The sequence below is a fragment of the Micromys minutus genome (genome assembly GCF_963924665.1).
Source record: "Micromys minutus genome assembly, chromosome: 3".
Classification (NCBI taxonomy): Eukaryota; Metazoa; Chordata; class Mammalia; order Rodentia; family Muridae; genus Micromys; species Micromys minutus.
In genome coordinates, this window is record NC_137972.1 from 33,789,612 (window position 1) to 33,807,321 (window position 17,710).

Sequence of the window (17,710 nt, forward strand, 5' to 3'; positions counted from 1 at the left end):
TGGTAGCATGGACTTATGTTTCTAGTACTAGTGAGATGGGAGACAGAGAAAGAATCCCTGGCTAGCTAGCCTAGCCTAACCTGGCTGGTGAAGTTCCAGGATGATGAGACTCTGTTTCAAAATGTGAATAGACTCTGAGAATCAACACCAGAGGTGTCTACACCACATGTGTGCATACCTGAACAAACACATGCACACATGCACGCACACACACACACACACACACACCCACACACACACACACCCACACACACATCCATCCATGACCTTAAACACATGCACACAATTCAGAGAAATCTAGGGCTTAGTTCCATCATAGGGTTTGCTCCAAATGCTTGAGGTCTCATCTTCCAACCTCAGTACACTTCCCCAGCCAACCCTACAGGGGCTTTGCTGGGGTTAGGTAGAGGTAACAGGATGATCTACACCCTGGCTGGAGCTTTTGTCTGTGATGTGCTCTGTGCCCTCCTGTTCCAAGTTTTTAAAAGACAAGAGACTACTGCTGCCTAGACATTAGGTATCCAAATCAGTCTGAAAACCTATGTGGTCTCTCCCTTGACAGGCAGTCTCCTGTAGTAGCTCACCAGTTCCCTGTGCTCCCGAGGGACTTAAAAGCCTGCTCTCTACTGGTATATGGAGAACCAAGATGACCTGATAACTGGGCTTATGTCAGACAGAGAAGGATTTAAGTCTTGGCTGGGAACAATGGCAGGATGTGAGTACCTCACACTGAATACAGCAGGGACCCAGGTTCTAGAAGCTTCCACGTGAGCTTGGCAAGTGAAAGGCTTTTGTGGGACTCTCAAGGACCCGAGACAGGGTGGGGCTGTGCTCTGCAGGACATATGGTGGCTTTGCCTCTGTCATGTGCAAGTCAGTAACAATGAGCTGGGAGGGGTTAAGGGTTGTCCCTCAGATTGGAACCTTGGTCCTCAGGAGCACAGACTTGTATTTGGCAGGACATCTTGACCATGGACAGGGACTCGAGTGAGGAAGACAGTAAGTAGAGCCTGGGATGGAGGGGACCACTTCTGTAGTCCACACTGAGCAAGACCTGGTCCATGTCACCTGCCTTCCATCAGCATCTCTGTCCTGATCATCCGCCTTCCTTCTTTTTCTCTTTCTTTATTCTGAAAAGACAGCCTGTGACAGCCCACAGACTCTCTATTATGTGTGCTGGGGCAATGGGCAGAAAGCTACAGCTACCCCACAGACATCTTCCTGCCTAAGGTGGTCTGTCTCTGTCTGCTGGTTCTTTCTTCCTTTCTTTCTCCAGATGACAGTGACCACTCTCTTCTCCAGCTGAACAGAAGCCTGGAAACCCCAGGGTTCTTCTGTCACACTCCCAGATGCAGCTAATGCCACAGCACCATTGCCCAATTCTCCATCCTCTCTTACTTGCTCATTACTGCTGTTGTCACAGCCCTGGTGACCTCAGTCTGTCATTAGCAGGACAGAAATACAATGGGACTGAAGGGCTGCTTAAAACCCAAGGTAGGAAACAGGTTTCAGAGGAAATGGACTATGTTTAAATAAAGAAAAGCTTCCCCCCTGAGTCGGAACAGCAATGTGGTGGCTGGTGTTGCAGCAGGAGGAGAGTTGGGAACATTTTTCAAGTCCTGGCTTTGGCTTGGATTGTGTGGTCTTGGGCCAAGACACTTAGCGTTTCTGAGCCTCCATTGGGTTAGAAGGTCTGAATGTGAGGGTGTGGGTACAGTGTCATTGAAGGGCTTTTCTGAGGGTGCAGTAAAAGGCTCAACACTTTTATGGGGAACCCTAGAGAGGTCTGTGTCCCGAGAACATCATGAACCCTGGAACTGAGGGTCTTTGAATACCCACTGCCGTCTTTTTTCCTTCCTTAGCAGACTTTGAATTTACAGGTGGCTTTTTCCTTCCCACGAGGCGAGGCTAGCAAGTCAGATCTAGATTCAGTTCCAGGCTCTGCCTCCTAATTGCTGTAATTGCTGGGCAACTCTGCTCAGCTCACTCATACTCTCTGAATTTTGTTTTCCAAGGCGGTTGGGACTGAAACAGAGAGCGGAAGGGACGTATGGATTTAGAGAGGTCTGAATGTCTCTTGTACATGCTTAAGTGAAGTTCTGGTCACACACAGAGATGGGGCACTTTGCACACCTGATGCTCCTATGTGCCTACTAAATGCCGGCTCCTTCCCCCAGTGTCCAGAGGGGGCGCTCACACACTGAAAGGGAGAAAGAGTGGGACTTAATGCGATGATGGGCAGATGTGTGAAGAGCTCCTGGCTCTCTGGAGAGGATCACACTGGGATCCTGTTAAGACAGAGAAGGTTCTAAGACAGAAAGAACGACATTGTGAAAGATAAAGGGTGAGGGGGCTTCTCTGTGTTTTTCTCCACAAGAACATTTCCTTTATGTAAAAGAAAATTAGTTTGTGGCTGGCAAGCAGAGGCCCCGCCTCTCCATCTGTCACTGCAAGGCAAATCTCAGCAGCAGATTGCCTGGGGACTTAGAGACAGGTGCAGAGACACTGGGGACGTGGAGGCAGGGCGTGGGCTCTGAGCACTTCTTTCTGCTATGCTGGTGTGGGCTGGTGTGGGCTGGTTTGGGCTGGTGTGGGCTGGTATGGGCTGGTGTGGGCTGGTGTGGACTGGTGAGGGCTGGTGTGGACTGGTGGGCTCAGGTTGAACGTCCCAGTCTCATTTGGGTACTCTACGAATTGGGAAATGTAGCAATACTATAGACTGGGGACAGTGCTCCTGTGTGACCTTAGATAGCACTGCATGTGACAGGGTGGGGTACTCAGACAGATGGCTGCCCCTGAACTCACCCCAGTGCCCTGGAAACAATGTGGGTGATCTGTATAGTCCTGTTATGCTTCCTTTATAGCACAGGAAATGCGCTCTTCTGGGGGTCACCCTGAAGTCCTTTCTTGTTTGGGTAGAATGGAGACATGAATTTAGCTCTGAGATACTGGGACTGCCCCAGAGGTCAGAGCAGCTCCAGGTTGATAGATGGAACTGGAGTCGCCCACCTCCCGTTTTTTCTATCTTCCTGTCCCTGTTATGTGGTTGCTAGGAGGCCAGTGCAGCCACATGGCCTTTCTCTGTCTTCCCTTCCAGGGCTGGAGTTTGATGCCCTAGCTGACCCAAGGCTGCCTGACAGCTAGGGCTGCCCCAGGAGACAGAAGGGACCTTTCTTTTTACACTTGACATTTTCATTGTTTTCTGTTACAAAAAAACACACATCAAAATCAGCACAGGGTCCGAGTGTTTTCTTTTCTTTTTTTTCAGGGCTGGAGGCTACCCCACACAGTTTCATTATATGGGCACCAATGTGACTTACTCTATTTTGATGGCAGGGCATAGGTTATGCAGATCTGTGTGACATCTGGGATGGCACGTGGGAGAGCCTAGGCTGCTAACTACATACAGCCATGATGACCCTTGACCCTTCTGGGACTTGTCTAAACCTAGCCCTGACCTTGATCTTTGCTGAATTCTTGGGAAGTACAGTGGATAGATGCCCTCAGCCCAGAAAGACCCCCTAGACCAGCTTTCAACTTCCTGACAAACCCCTAGTCCTTTGCCACAGGTGAGCATTTCCATAAAGTGGCAGGTGAGGGTCCAAGACAGATAGCAAGTTACAGCACAGGAGCCAACCCTGACCCCTACCTCATTCCTTACAAAATACTGGATTGGGACAAAGCCTCACTCATTCAGCAGGGCGGGGCTGTTTTTCATGCCAACATTTACATCCAGTAAATGAGACAAGCTCCTTTAACCCTTCAGAGACCAAACATCTCTTGCCTATCCCTTTCCAGAAGCAGCTGATGTCTGTCTGGTTCCTGGCAGGTAAACATTTGAAATGAACAAACCTCATTCAAAGCAAAACAATCAGAAGACTTTGGGACCCTGTTACTTTGTATCACAGTTTCCCAGCTCCAAGAAGGATGCTCCCGCCAGCTAAAAACCTTCCCCTGTATGGTTCTGACCCTGAGAAAAAGCCTCAGAGATGCAGGTGGTTTGTTAGAGAAGAGGGTATTCCTAACTCCAAGCAGTGTTCGGCTGCCATCAGCATTCGCCTGGCTGCTGTGTTTGGGAGCAAGACCTACTTAGTGTTCCGGTCACCAACTGATTAACCTAGAAGAAATGAGCCGGAGCATTTAATTCTGGTGGAAGTGAAGATCTAGAGGGTTCCCTGGTGTTTGTTTTGTAGTGAGGTTCAGACCTGGGTGTGTGTGTGTGCTAGAGAAACCTACTACTAAACTACACCCTCAGCCCAATCTAGGGTTTGATAGAAGCACCCTCCCCCAAAGAATGAGTTGTTTGTGTGTATCCATCCTCATCTTTCAGCTCCTCTGAAGTCACCGCTGACTCTGCCCTCTCTTCCCGGATGCTGTAAAGATTGGCACTTTGTGCCCCTCACCCACCCCTGACTCTGTATCTTCATGGCAGGCATAGCTGACCTCAGCTTTGAGGCTGAGAGTCCTGTGATGCCCCCTGATGAGCTCCTGGAGGGATTGCCCAGCTATGACTGGCTTCTTCGAGGGCGTGGTGAGTCAGAGGGGTCAAGGTTACTGTAGCTTCTTCCAGGGGCTCTTGCTGTTTGGGGAGTGGTTTGGACCATGCTGAACAAGCTCCCCTTTCTCCTAAAGTCTTAAGGTCCTTGCCATGGCCAAGTGGGTCGGGGATAGTGAAGAAAATTCTATGGCCCTGAAATTACTCTTCCTCCTCCTCTTCCTCCTCCCATTAGTCCTCCTAGTCCTCCTCTGTTCTTCTTAGGTCTCTCCATAGCACAGGTTGGCCTTGAACTCATTCTGTAGGCCAGGCTGGCCTTGAACTAGCACCAGGTCAGCCTTTCACTGCACCAATACCTGTTCTTAGCCAGGTTGATGTCCTCCCTCCCTCTCTTGTAGGAAGGCAGGTCTTCTTCCCGCCCTTGGAGGCCCTGGGGAGGTCTCAGGAGCCTGCATGTTGGTCTTCAGTCCTGGAGCACAGGTGAGACTCAGTGTATCTCCACACGCCCTGCTTCCCCACAGGAGCTCTCTTTGGGGGTTGCTCAGCCCCGACACTGCCCCAGAAGTCATTGAGGAACCTTCTAAGGAATAACTTCTCCTCCCAGACCCACCAAATCAGATCTCCCTGGGGATATGGCCTGGGAATCTGGAGGGTGCCAGGCTCTCCAAGGGTGGAAACCATCGACCATATCAGGGCTCTGCAAACTCTGTCCATTGGGCCAAATCCAGCCCCCAGGCTGTTTCTGTGAGTCCTGGAATACTGGAGTCCAGCCACATTCAATTGTGCGTGTATTGTCCACAGCTGCCTTTGCCCTGCCATGGCAAAGCTCCAGAGACACATGCCTGTCTGGCTCTTGATGCTCAAATATTGACTTTGGTTCTCCATTGCTGAAGTTCTCTCTCCTCCAATCTTTTTCCTGGGGGGCCCATGTACACCCTTTTTGTTTTGAGATGACCTGCCATAGAGCTCTGGGTTCCAGACAGCTCTGTGCAGACAGGATGCGGTGGGGCCCCTACCCTAGTGTACGATGTAGCTGAACATGTGGTCTTCCTAGAGGGGTCTCCCAGGGTCTCCATCCCTCTGTATGCACATGCTTCTATTCTGTGTCTGCTTCTCTGTCCCAGCATGAAGTCATATGGCACCACCTGGCTGGCTGGCTCTGTTGCCCACTTGGGACACCATACCAGACCTGGCTGTGCAATTTAGGAGTAGGGAGCACATGGCCTACTGGGCACTGGGGAGACTTAGAACATGGGGAGGAGGGAGATGGAGGCCAAAGGCTCCTTACTGAGGTGTTTGAGGGAAGGGCATCGTGAAGAGGCAACTGGATTTCAGGGAGAAAGTTTTCCAGAGAGAGGGGTGGTCAGCACCTGTTTCGCCACATTCTTGATGAGCCTGCGGGGCTAGCCCTCAGCTAGTATCTTTCATGCTCACAATTCTTCTGGCCAAGGACCAGTTCCCTGAGGGAGGGGATCTTATGTAGTTGGTTTCTGCCTCCTTATAACCATGGGCCATAATCTCCAGGGACATCATCTCTAGGAACATCATCTCTAGACCCCCATCTGTAGACGTGTTATCATCTATCTGGTACAGTTTGGAGATGAGACAGCTTGGAGGCTACTGTGACAGAGAGTTGATCCCCCAGACCTCCTCACTGAAGGGCTTTGGGGAACCGACCTTGTTGTTGGACTCACCCCTTGCTGCCGAATGGTCTGTTGGGAGGAGGTAGAAACAGTTGGAGGTGGGTCTTGTTGGAGGAAGTAGGTCCCTGGTTTCTCCAGGGCAGCTGCTCTGTACCCCCACATACTCCCATCATGGTCCTCTGCCCCACCTTGAGCTCAGAAGCATGGAGTCAAGGAACCATGGAAACTGTCAGCCCTAACTCATTGTCTTCTCTTTAAGTTGTCTTTCTCAGGGGACTACTTTATTACTATCTTTCAAATTCACAGTTTAGCTCTTTTCTAAGCTCCATACATAGCCTAAGTGGGTTTGAGGCCATCTAGAATGCCCTACCGACTTTGGCATCCTGTCATGGGGTTCCCTTGGCTAGAAGTATCCTGCACAGTCAGGCCTTCAGGCCTTTTCCTCGTAGGGCCCCAGTGCTCTCCAACACACTGAGGGACTGGTTTCAATGAGCCCATGGGTCCCCCCAGACCTGTGCTCCGATGTCCTCTCCCAGCAGAGTCCCTGTGGTGACAGAGGAGGTGGCCCGTGAAGCCTTGCTCAGCTTCGTGAACTCTCACTGCTGCTACAGCAGTGCAGCTGCTGGCAACCTCATCATTCAGGAGCTGAGGCAGCAAACCCTCTGCAGGGTAGGAAGTTCATATCTGGGGGTCTGGGCACACTGGGGGGGGGGCATTGTTCCTAGGGTGTATGCAAGCAGTCTCTTCTGCAACCTCCAGTCTCCGTGTCTATAATAATCAGAACATGAAAAAATCTCCATCTTGATTGACAGCCTCACATGCACCAGACATTGTGGAAAGAGGTGAGAGCATCTCATAAGTCCTCACTGTCCATCACAATGTAGTGTTGTTCCCAGTGTCTGGAGCCAACACCAGAGATGAAGAGAGACTGAGATACTTGATGTGATGAGTCCTGGGTTTAAAGTCAGGCTAACTGACCTGAAGTCTGGACCCTCTTGCACCCTTCCATGAGGCACAGGCTAAGGAAGGATCCTATATTATGTGGACCCTGGCTGGCTTCTGTGTCTCATAAGCCATGCCTGTACCTTAGAATTGGGGAACACTCACCTCTGACAGTCATACTGCAGAAGGTGTTTCAGTCTCCTCCACTGACAGGGCTTGGGGACAGTTGGACAGCTTAGCGAGTTGGTCAGTTTCAGACAAGAGCGAGATCCTGCATCAAAAACAGAAGGTAGATAACTCCTGTGGAACAGCATCTGAGGTTGACCTGTGACCTCCACATGCATGCAAATGTACGCACATACCATCTTACCATCCCAGGCCCAGGTGAGGCCCGAGGCTCCTTCTCACCCTAGGCTTGTGCATAAGTATTAAAGCAAAAGACCGTGTCACAAGTCAGGAGTGATTAGAGCAGGGAACCTGGGCCTCCGTGTGCTACAGGCAGGCGCTGCTCTGTACTTTGTAGACGGTTCCTCGGCGGGACTTTGCAGCGAGTTGAGCTTGCTGGGGGGGGGGGGGGGGGAGTCCTATAGCAAGGGTCACACGTTGGTTCCCAGCAGCCTGGGCGGATGGAAGCTTTGCCCTTTTGCAGCATAGTACTGTCGTTGGGAAGGGATACTGCTTGTTACATACTGGCATTTTCTTCTGTAGTATCGGCTGGAGACCTTCAGCGAGTCCAGAGTCAGCGAATGGACATTTCAGCCTGTAACCAGTGAGTGACCTGTCTGGAATCAGTGTGCTCGGAAGGGATAAGGTTGGGGCACGGGGACCATCTCACCACGTGGTTCAACTGCTAACACTGAGTCTGATGCTCACCTTTGTGGAGCCTCAGTTCTTCCACTGACAACAAAGTGATGGGATGACTTCCAGAGACTCCTCAGGGCTGACCCTGGGAGGCGTGGCCCCAGTTCATAATGTGCCCCAAGGAGGGGTGTCTTGCTGTGTGGTGGATATTCAAAAGCTGTTCCCTTTTGTCCTTTACTGTCCTTCTGATGACCCCTTCTGTGTCAGACCACTCGGTGGATGGGCCTCAAAGAGGCACCTCCCCCAGGCTTTGGGACATGAAGGTCCAGGTGCCTCTGATGTTTCAGGAAGACACTAGAAAGTTCCAAGTGCCCCACTCATCAGTGGTCAAGGTAATGGCTAATTGGATCATTCGTATCACTCTCTAAGTCTGTTTCCCAGGTTTGCTATTTGTCATCAGACCTTCTCAAGCTCAGCCTGGTAGGTTACTCCTGGGGGAAAAATAAGACCCAGCTTAAGAACAGCGTGCATCTTGGGGAGGCAGCATTGGCACAGCGAGGGAGCCAACACCAGCTGGAAATAGCCAGGGACGGCATTCCTCGGGCAGCTGTGCACATGTGTGTTTGCTTGCTTTCATCTGACAGTCAGATACGTGGGAGAACTCGATGAAATGGACACGAGCTAGAATCTGAAACACGGTGGATAGATTACTTGCTGAGCAAGCACAGGGGCCGAGTTTGGATTCTTAGTGCACATGTCAAAAGCTGGGTGTAGGGGCTCGAACCTATAACCTCACCCTTGGGGAAGCAGAGACAGGAGAGCCTCTGAGGTTCACTAGCCATCCAGCCTAACTAAACAGGCGAGCTCCAGGTTCAGTGAGGGATCTTTTCTCACAAAGGGAGGTGGAGAGCGATCGAAGAAGACACTTAACAATGGCCTCTGGTTTCCATGTGGCCTGTGGTGCACATACGAACACACAACATTTGTTCCGCCAACACACCTACACACCCTGTTGAGCTTTTCCTTGAATGTCAATAGGGCAGTAGGCTTGAGGTCCATCTACTGTACAGAAATCTGTCTTAGCAGGAAGTATGGGGAGTCTGCTGGTTGATTGACACCCTCATTTGGTTCTCGTTTCACAGTTGGCTGTTTTCTCATTAAGTCTTGATTTAAGAATGTAATTTGACTCTGTCAGTTCTCATCACTACCAGATGTGTAAGAAGAGGTCACAAGAACATTCTGCTCTTTTCTGGACTGCATGAAAACTTTCACTGGCTGATAGGTTCTAGCAGCTAACTTCTTGCCTTCCACACAAACCTTGTGTGTTCCTGAGGCCCGGGTGAAGGAGCTGCCAGCACCGTTTGTGTCTTAGTCTGCCAGGAAACTAGAGTATGAGCTAGTTTGAGGACTCAGGGAACCCCCACTCTTAGCCTGGGGGAAAGGCTGAACTCAGCTTAGGGATGTGCTGACATGAGACCTGGGCTTGACATTCAAGGCCTTTTTGGATCCCAGCTACCTAGAAGGACCCCTTTCCCTTACTTTTCCCTATGGCATCCTAGGGTTGGGAGGGACTCTACTTAAGGACATCTATCCAAAGAGACTTCTTCCATTTTAGGAATGTCACAAATGCCACGGGCGTGGCCGCTACAAGTGCAGCGGCTGTCATGGGGCTGGCATGGTGAGTCATGGGTGGGCCATATGACCAAACGACCCTGTGTGAGTGTTGGGGTAGACATAGGGTGGTATAGCCTAGAGACTCCCTGCACCTCACATGGGCCATGTTCTCTTTCTAAGTTTCCAATTTCCTATCTGTGACTGGGATAGTCAGATTGGGTGCCCCCAGTGACCCTACCTCATACTTGGATGACTCAGTTAAAGGTTTCTCACCTTCCGCCTGACAGGCATTGAAGATCTGCATAGGGCTGGGCCCTGTAACACAATGGGTCCTAGGACTATGTTGCTAAGATGCCTTCCCAAGACAAGATGAAAACAATACCTATCCCTTCTCCTAAGGTCCAGAGATAATTTTGGCCAAGTGCACTCTGGGAGAACTGATGGGTTTACTGAGATTCTTTAGAAAGCATAGCTGGGGGATGCTTACAGAGGTTTGGATGCTCCTCTCTCAACATGCTGGACTTGAAATTCACTACCCTAAAGGGGAGAGGGCATGTCTGCACCGATGGAGCCCCCTTTCCCAGACCTATACTTGCCTCCCTGAGGCAGAACTGCATAGAACTGCATAGTGGAAGAGAGTAGATGGATACTCAGGTGAAGGTCTTGCGACCTTTCCTACTCCTCAATGCCCCTTGTATGATCTTTTGCAAGGGGCACAGCTATTCGAATGCCCCAAGATGGTTGATGGTTGCTTGGCTGCGACAGACCCCTCTGTGGAGGATGGTCAAGAACACGGGAGGTAGACACAGAGAGGTGAAGTTTAGAGGGCTTAGAAAATGAGTAGAAGGAGCTTGAATTATCTGCCCGGGCTGCTGCTGCATGCCGTGACATGTTAGATTTGTAAAGGACAGAATCCATTGGCTCTGGAGGCCAGTTCAAGCCAAGACTCGAGCTAGAGCCTGCCACCGTGTACACCGTTCACACGTGGTCCTGTGTGGTCTCTCTCTCCATTAGGGGCCTGCTGGGCACTCACCTCTCACCTGGTCACCGTGTATCCTGGTGGGCTGTACCTAGCTGTCCTTACCACTCCATGTCTCCTCCTGCCATTTTCCTCCTGCAGCATCTGTAGCCCCTCCCACCCCAAGGCTTTCAGTGATCTTTCCTTTCTTTCTTTCTTTCTTTCTTCCTGGTTTTCTATCCCCTCTCCCTCCTCCCCGAGTTTGCTTTGCATATCAGGCGTCCACCCTTGGGTGCTTTCCTAAAAAGGGTCTCTGACCCTCGCCTTAGTGACCAGCCACTATGCTCCTGGCTCCTGCAGACACTTGGTTGAAGGTGGGGACCAGAGGCTGTGACCCAAAGAAGGAAGAGGTCTGGGTCAGGGTTATGGGACTGTTTGGGGACCTGGTCTCAGGGTGGCCTGGGTCCCGCTTATGGGAGCCAGCGGCTGAGGCTGGGCATGTTCACAGGTGAGGTGTTCGTCCTGCAGCGGCACCAAGCGCAAAGCCAGGCAGCCCCGGAGATGCCACATGTGTTCAGGCTCCGGCCGACGCAGGTAGGAGTGGCTTTGTGATGGGTGGGGGAAGGAGAAGGCTCTCTAGTCTTAGGTTCTTTCTGGACACGGTGCCCTGAAAGGGGCAAGGCTCCCCGTCTCTCTCTGCTGTACTCCCAGAGTCTGTGCATAACAGACACTCTTGGACCTCGCATGTGGGAAGGCTTGTCTCAAGGCCTGAATTATGAAGGAGTCACTGATAGCACGTGGGGCAGAAGTGAGGATGAAGGCTCCGTTAGGAGGTGGGGAGAAGGGCAATTTTAAACTCTGAGCACAAGCTCTGGGCAAAACCTTCTTTATACCTCAGAGTAGAGCCTTAGTTGGAAGAACCACTTAGCTAGTTGGTTGTCTAAACAACCCACAACTTTCATCTCTGCCCTTGGGACTTTGCATACGGTGGGTGGGGACATCTTGTAACTCATGTCTTCTCATATGAACTTTAAAGGGGAACAGAAAAGCTGCAAGGAATGAAAACATTCAAAGTTAGGTTGGTTAATCACCAAACCTTGCTGACCAAGCTTTATTGTACTTGCCACCATGACTTGTGAAGAAGTCTTTGGGTTCAAATTGGCTGTGGCAAAAAGTCCACCAATAGGCCCAAACAACTGTATACAGCCCAAGAATATAGTTCAGGGATGGCATCAGTTCTAGCTGGATCCAGGTGCTTAAATGGTGTCACCAAGCAAGAATGGTGAGAGGCCAGGTCAAGTAGCCCAGAGGGAAAGGGTTCGTTTTTCTAAACAGTTCCAAGAACATTCTAAGGTGGTTCTCGTTGCACTGACTCGGGTCCATGTTTATGTTAGCTTGTTTTTACCAGAGAGATGAACTAAGGTAACCAGCTAGGCTGAGATCCCAGGCTGGCCACAGAGAGCGAGAACAAACTTTGAAAGAACCAAGGACTGGGTGTGAGACGGGTGGGCTCCTAGGGGGATACCAGGGCCCAGCTGTCCGAGGAGGGAGGGTGACAATGGGCAGGTACATGCCACCACAGCAAGAGAGTTTTCTATTGAAGAGGGTTGTTCACTGTGGCCACAGGTGCAGTACATGCTCCGGGAGGGGGAACAAGACATGTGCCACCTGCAAGGGGGAGAGGAAGCTGGAACACTTTGTCCAGCTGGTCATCATGTGGTAAGTGACACCTAGGTGCCAGCCCTGGAGGAGGTGGGTAATGTGGCTGGGACGGAGAACCTTTTCCTTATGGGCGTTTCCACCTTCTTCAGGAAGGAGCAGCTGTGGGGATCATGGATACCGACTGGCTTTGTCTCAGAGTTAATTTTTATCCTAATTTTTAAATTAAAAATTTCCTGTGTGAGCAAGAACACGTTAAAATGTGCAGGTGCATGTGTACATGTGTAGGCGCGGGAGCACTGTGGTCCTCACGTGGGCTCAGAGGACAACCTGCAGTTGGTTCTCTCCTGCCATACGGGATCCAGGGCAAGCGCAGTTTTCCACCGAGCATTTCACCTGCTCTAGTTCTATCGCGATCACCGGCTAGGGCAGCGGCCACTGAGCACTGCCTAGGATAAAACTGTCTGTACCTTAGGTCAGCCAGGGATGTGCTCCTATCATAAAACCTTTGTCCAGCAGTCAGCTAGGCAAACCCTAGGCAAGCAAGGGTACAAGGGGACTGGCTTCTGGAAGGCCAGGGCACTGAGCTTAGAGTGGCTGTTCCCTCCAGCTCCAGGCCCTGTCCCCCAAGCTGTGACTCTCTCCAGTTCCCAGGCCTTGGCCCCACACAGCTTAGGTGTGCCGATCATTGATTTGAAGCCTGCAGTCTGCTTCCCTTTCTTCCTCTCCCCTCAGGAAGAACAGCCTGTTTGAGTTTGTGTCCCCACACCACCTCAGCTGTCCCGGGGAGCTGCTTGCCAAAGCCAGAGGGGAAAACCTCTTCAGGGATGAGAATGCCACGGTAAGCGGTGAGGGCGCCTTCTGCACAGGTGGTAAGGAAGTTTGCATCCGCAAGACCGGTGGAGCATCTGGACCTCTGCCGGGTTTAGCTCAGGGGGACGTTGAGTGGATGTAGAAAAGGGTGTTGAGCTGCTGGTGTCCTGCAGTAAAGGAGATGGGCTTGCACACAGTGGGCAGTTTCAATGTTTATATGACACGTGACCCACTTGCTTTAGTCTCGGCTGTATCTCAGTGCTTCGCATGATGCTCAGCACAGAGCAGGTCCACAGAAAGGGACTTCAGGGCAACATGAGACGCAGGTGGAAGTGTAGGCTCTCTGCACCCCCTTTTGTTCTGGACGCTCTGAGCCAGTGAGACAGCGAATGGTGTCTAAAGAGGTTTTCTCCGTTTGCTGTGTAGCCTTGAAGTCTTTCCCTCTGTCCTCTGGTGTGTAGCCTTGAAGTCTTTCCCTCTGTCCTCTGGGCCCCCTTTTCTGTCTAGTGGAGTCAGCCCCGGCATTTTCCATAGCACCATGAGGGGGGGTGCTCTGAGAACGAAAGTGAGGTGCTCTGTTGGTCTCTCCCCAGGTGTACCCCATTGTGGATTTCCCCCTGCAGGACATCTCGCTGGCCTCGCAGAGGGGCATTGAGGAACACAGAACCATGCTGGCCTCCCGAGCGCGCGTCCTTCAGCAGGTGAGATGGGAACAGAGGATTAAGACCAGGCTTGGGGATATCTCTCTGCTCATTCAAACGGAAGAAACTGGGGGGGTTTTACCTTAAGGAGTGACGGCGCAGGAGATAATGGCTTGGGATATGCACAGCCCAAGAGCTTCAGAGCTGAGGCAGTGTGGCTGGAGTTGAGGGTCAGCATATGAGGCTTGAAGGGGCAGGCGGAGCCATCAGTCACTGGGAGAAGGATCTGGGGGATTTATCCACAGGAAATGAGTCCAACTCCCTCGTATTTAGAGAGCAGACAGGAAATTCAGTATTTTGGCCTTAGGCAGGTGCACGTCTACATTTGGGCAGTTTCTCTAGTAGCCACTAGGTGGCAATAGTGCCACTAGAAACACCATAGAGAGTAAATTGCTTGAGCAAGCATGAGGACTTGAATTTGGATGCCAAGCACCCATATAAAAATCTTGTTGTAGTGGAAGAGTCTCTGGGAGACAGGCCAACAAAACAAAACAAAACCAAAACAACAAAAGAAAACAAAAAACAAAACAAAACCAGCAACAGAGAAAGATCCCTAGTATTGGCCTTGGGGAACACCCTGTTGAGGTTAGTTGGGGGGAGCCTGGGCCTTGCACACAGTGCTTACTTAGATTCTGGGTTTTCTGCATGTGATCCTGGGGGCAGCTCCTTCACACGCTGTTATGGTTGGTTTTTTTTCTGAATGCCGGGCTGGGTTAGGATTTACAGGGCACTAACCTGTGGCACAACTCGATTTCTTCTCTGTCTTTTCCAATGGCCGCCCTTCCTTGTCCCAAGTCCTTTTCTCTACACATTTCTCCTCTTGGAAAGGGAGAGAAGGGAAGGCCTCCTGGGATCTGGGACTTAAGCGAGCCTCAGCTATTACAGACTCCATTGCCTCCCAGGGTCCGGAGATTATTTAGATGGTTCTCTGACGGCTCAGTCTCCACTCAGCTTCCTGTCTGCACGTGGCGGGGAGTTTTCAGACTCTCTAGCATCTGGACATTTACGTGAAACCATCCAGCTTTTCAATATCCTAGCAAAACTCTAGAAAGCCAAGAATCTAGACTTATAGTCTCTGTGGTGTCCTCTGATCAGATCTGGCATCCCTGGGCTGTTCTTGTGAATTTGAGCCCAGAGAGTAGAAGCAATTTAGTAGGGACAGCATATCAAGCCACATAATCCACTGTGGGAAAATTTTGCAGGGGATGTGAGCATTTAAAAAAATAATTTCTAAGGGGACGGAGTGACTGAGGTCACAACTGGGATTCTCTTTTCTAATTGACCTTTGGTCCTGGAGCCAGAGCCTCTGCTCTGTGATGGTGGTTATTCGATATAGAAGGTAGGGAGTGGAATCCAGATATGAGGAATGGCAGCCACCTCAATGTACACAGCCCCAGCTGCTGCAAGTGGATATCTAGAATCTTCCTCATGGCGGAGGACACCCAAGAGGCAAACATATAAGCAGCCAGTTACAAGAGGGCTCTCATTGGAAAGGATGAGGGCATGGGGGATTTTGGATGGAGGCAGGGACGCTGCTGCTTCCTGTAGAAGGGTCCAAAAGCCAGAGTGCTCCTGACCCTCTTCCCAGGCCTCCCGAGCAGCAGTGTCGGCTGCTGTCTTCATGTACCTTTTGGTCCTCATCTAGGCTTTGGGGGAGAGAATTCTTCCTTTGATTTTCAAAATTATTATCTGTGCCATTTGCTTTTGGCTTGTAAACATGACTTAAGTTTTCTTATTTCATTTGGTTTCATTCCAACTCTGAGACAATTTTGACCCCATTTCACAGATTAAAAAGTCAAGGCATAGAGAAATGGAGCTCAACACCACTTGGGAACGGGTCATGGAAATTTCTAATCCTGATCCTGGGCAATGTCCTATGTTTCCAGCTCCTCTTCTAGGGTCCTGCTCTGACCCAGTGTTCTTTGGGACTGGGGGGCAGCTTAGAGAGAAGTCCAAGTAGTATCTGGCTTCAGCTTCTCACCCTTCCAGGGCCTCTGAAAGATTGAGAGCTATAGGCTGGGTGTTCTTGGGGTTGGGATATGGAAGGAGCATGGGCAAAAGGCACAGGGAAGACCCCAACAATGCTCCAGGGATGTGTTACTTCAGCATTAGGAGTCACAGTTGTAAACCAACTATGGGCTGCCTTTGCCAACAGCAGAATAGTACTAGAAACTAAAGGTAACAGGGAACCCCCACGGAGCTCCATGAGCCCAGCTTTCTTTCTCGGCAGAGCTGGGGTGTGTGGAGGGTTGAACTACCTATTCAGAGAGTTACGTGCGAGGAGCCCAGGCTTGAACTGTTTGATGTCCAGAACCCGAACTCTCATGGGCCTCTTGCTTTCCCATCTACAAAAAAAAAAAAAAAAAAAAAAAAAAAAAAAGAGAGAGAGAGAGAGAGAGAGAGAGAGAGAGAGAGAGAGAGAGAGAGAGAGAGAGAGAATATTTGAGAAAGACTTCTCTGAGACCGTGCTGACACACAGCTGTGGTGGTGTCTGAGAGACAACTGACAACTGAGCGGATAAACCTGACAGATCCAATGAACATGGACATTTCTTTAACATTTTACCTTAAAACCAAAATCCAGATTGGGAAGCCATTCCAGATATCTCTGTGGTAGTTTGGGTATGAAAGTGTTGAAAACAACTTTGATTTTTTTACACCCCTTCAGTACAGCATGGAGAGGTTTATGCCTCTGGAAATGTCATGTGGTTTCCTTGAAGTCCCCTGAGGATGTCCATGCTTTACTCTTAACATCAGACAGTGGTTGAAGATAAATTAGTTTTTCCCAAGACCTAGGCCATGGGAAGGGCAGTGATGGTTATCTGTAGTTGTTAAGTTGACACACTTTGAGGTCACCTGGGAAGAGTGTCTCCCAACGAGGTTTAGTTTAGACCAGGCTGGCCTAAACATGGCTGTGGGGGATTGTCTTGATTGTGTTTACTGAAGTGGTAAGACCTACCCACTGCGTTCTCTAGGTTTGAGTCCTAGATTAGGTAAGTGTAAAGATGGCTGACAAACACAAGAAGGCATGCACGCATTCATTCTCTCTCTGCTCTGGACTTTGGATGTGACAAGTTATTTCAAGTTCCTGCATCAACTCCCCTTCAGAGATGGATGATAACCTGGAGTTATGAGCCCCAACAAACCCTTTCTCCTCTGAGCTGCTTCTGGTCCAGGTATTTTATCATAGCAGCAGAAATGGAACTAGCACAGGAACACAGTAGCATCCAAACTACCATAGAGATATCTGGAGTCCCTTACTAATCTGGATTTTGATTTTAAGATAAAATGGTAAAGAAATGCCAATGTTTGTTAGATCCTATTAGGTTTATTGACTCAGTTGTCCCTCAACCACCACCACAGTTGTGTGTCATGTCACCACAGGTGCGTGTAGAATGGGCAGATCTGGGACATACTGTGACCCCTGATGTGTATATTATCCTATAGGCCATGAGGGGCTGATGCTGCCTCATAGATGAGTTGCTTGAGCACAACTCTGAGGTGTGTTTGGCCATTTGTTTCCCCAGCGCCAGACCATCGAGCTGGTCCCCATCACAGAAGTTCATTATTGGTACCAAGGAAAGACTTCTGTCTACTACATCTATGGCACCGACCACCAGGTGTACGTGGCTGACTACCCTGAGCGATTCTGCTGTGGATGCACCATCCTCTGATATGCACAGCTGTCCCCAGACTTTAATGGTCACACATGACAGGGGGACAGCAGAACTCTTGAGTTTAGTTATATTGGTGATGTTGGACAACACCCATGCAAATTATGAATATCTTTCTAACAATCGGTTAATCATCTATCAAGAATCAACTATTGATGGAGCTTGTTTGGTGAGACATATGTTTAACCCACAAGAATTCTCCTAAACATTTTTTTTCTCTAGAACAAAGGAGAGATGTAAGGTAAATGCCTCTTCTCTCCAATCGAAAGACCCTGTCTGTGTATGGGAACTGGTATGGTTGATCCCTGTTTCAGTTTAGATTCTGCTATGAGCCTCTGTCCATGTTTCAAGAATGCTGAAAGATATTCACAGGTTGATTTCCACCACAGCGCCTTTGCTTCCTTTCCTCTGG

General features: G+C 50.1%; 1 protein-coding gene across 1 annotated transcript; it reads left to right on the top strand.

The window, feature by feature from the left end:
• Positions 1-932: 932 nt before the first annotated feature.
• Positions 933-17,298, top strand: SSUH2 (ssu-2 homolog; the record flags this gene model as incomplete). The annotated part of the gene is made up of 12 exons (XM_080915077.1): positions 933-998; positions 4,432-4,530; positions 4,893-4,974; positions 6,674-6,806; positions 7,788-7,848; positions 8,148-8,272; positions 9,496-9,558; positions 10,961-11,046; positions 12,079-12,171; positions 12,847-12,952; positions 13,518-13,625; positions 17,152-17,298. Exons 1-12 carry the CDS (start codon positions 971-973, stop codon positions 17,296-17,298), a joined length of 1,131 nt encoding a protein of 376 aa, XP_080771203.1. The 5' UTR covers positions 933-970.
• Positions 17,299-17,710: the final 412 nt, after the last annotated feature.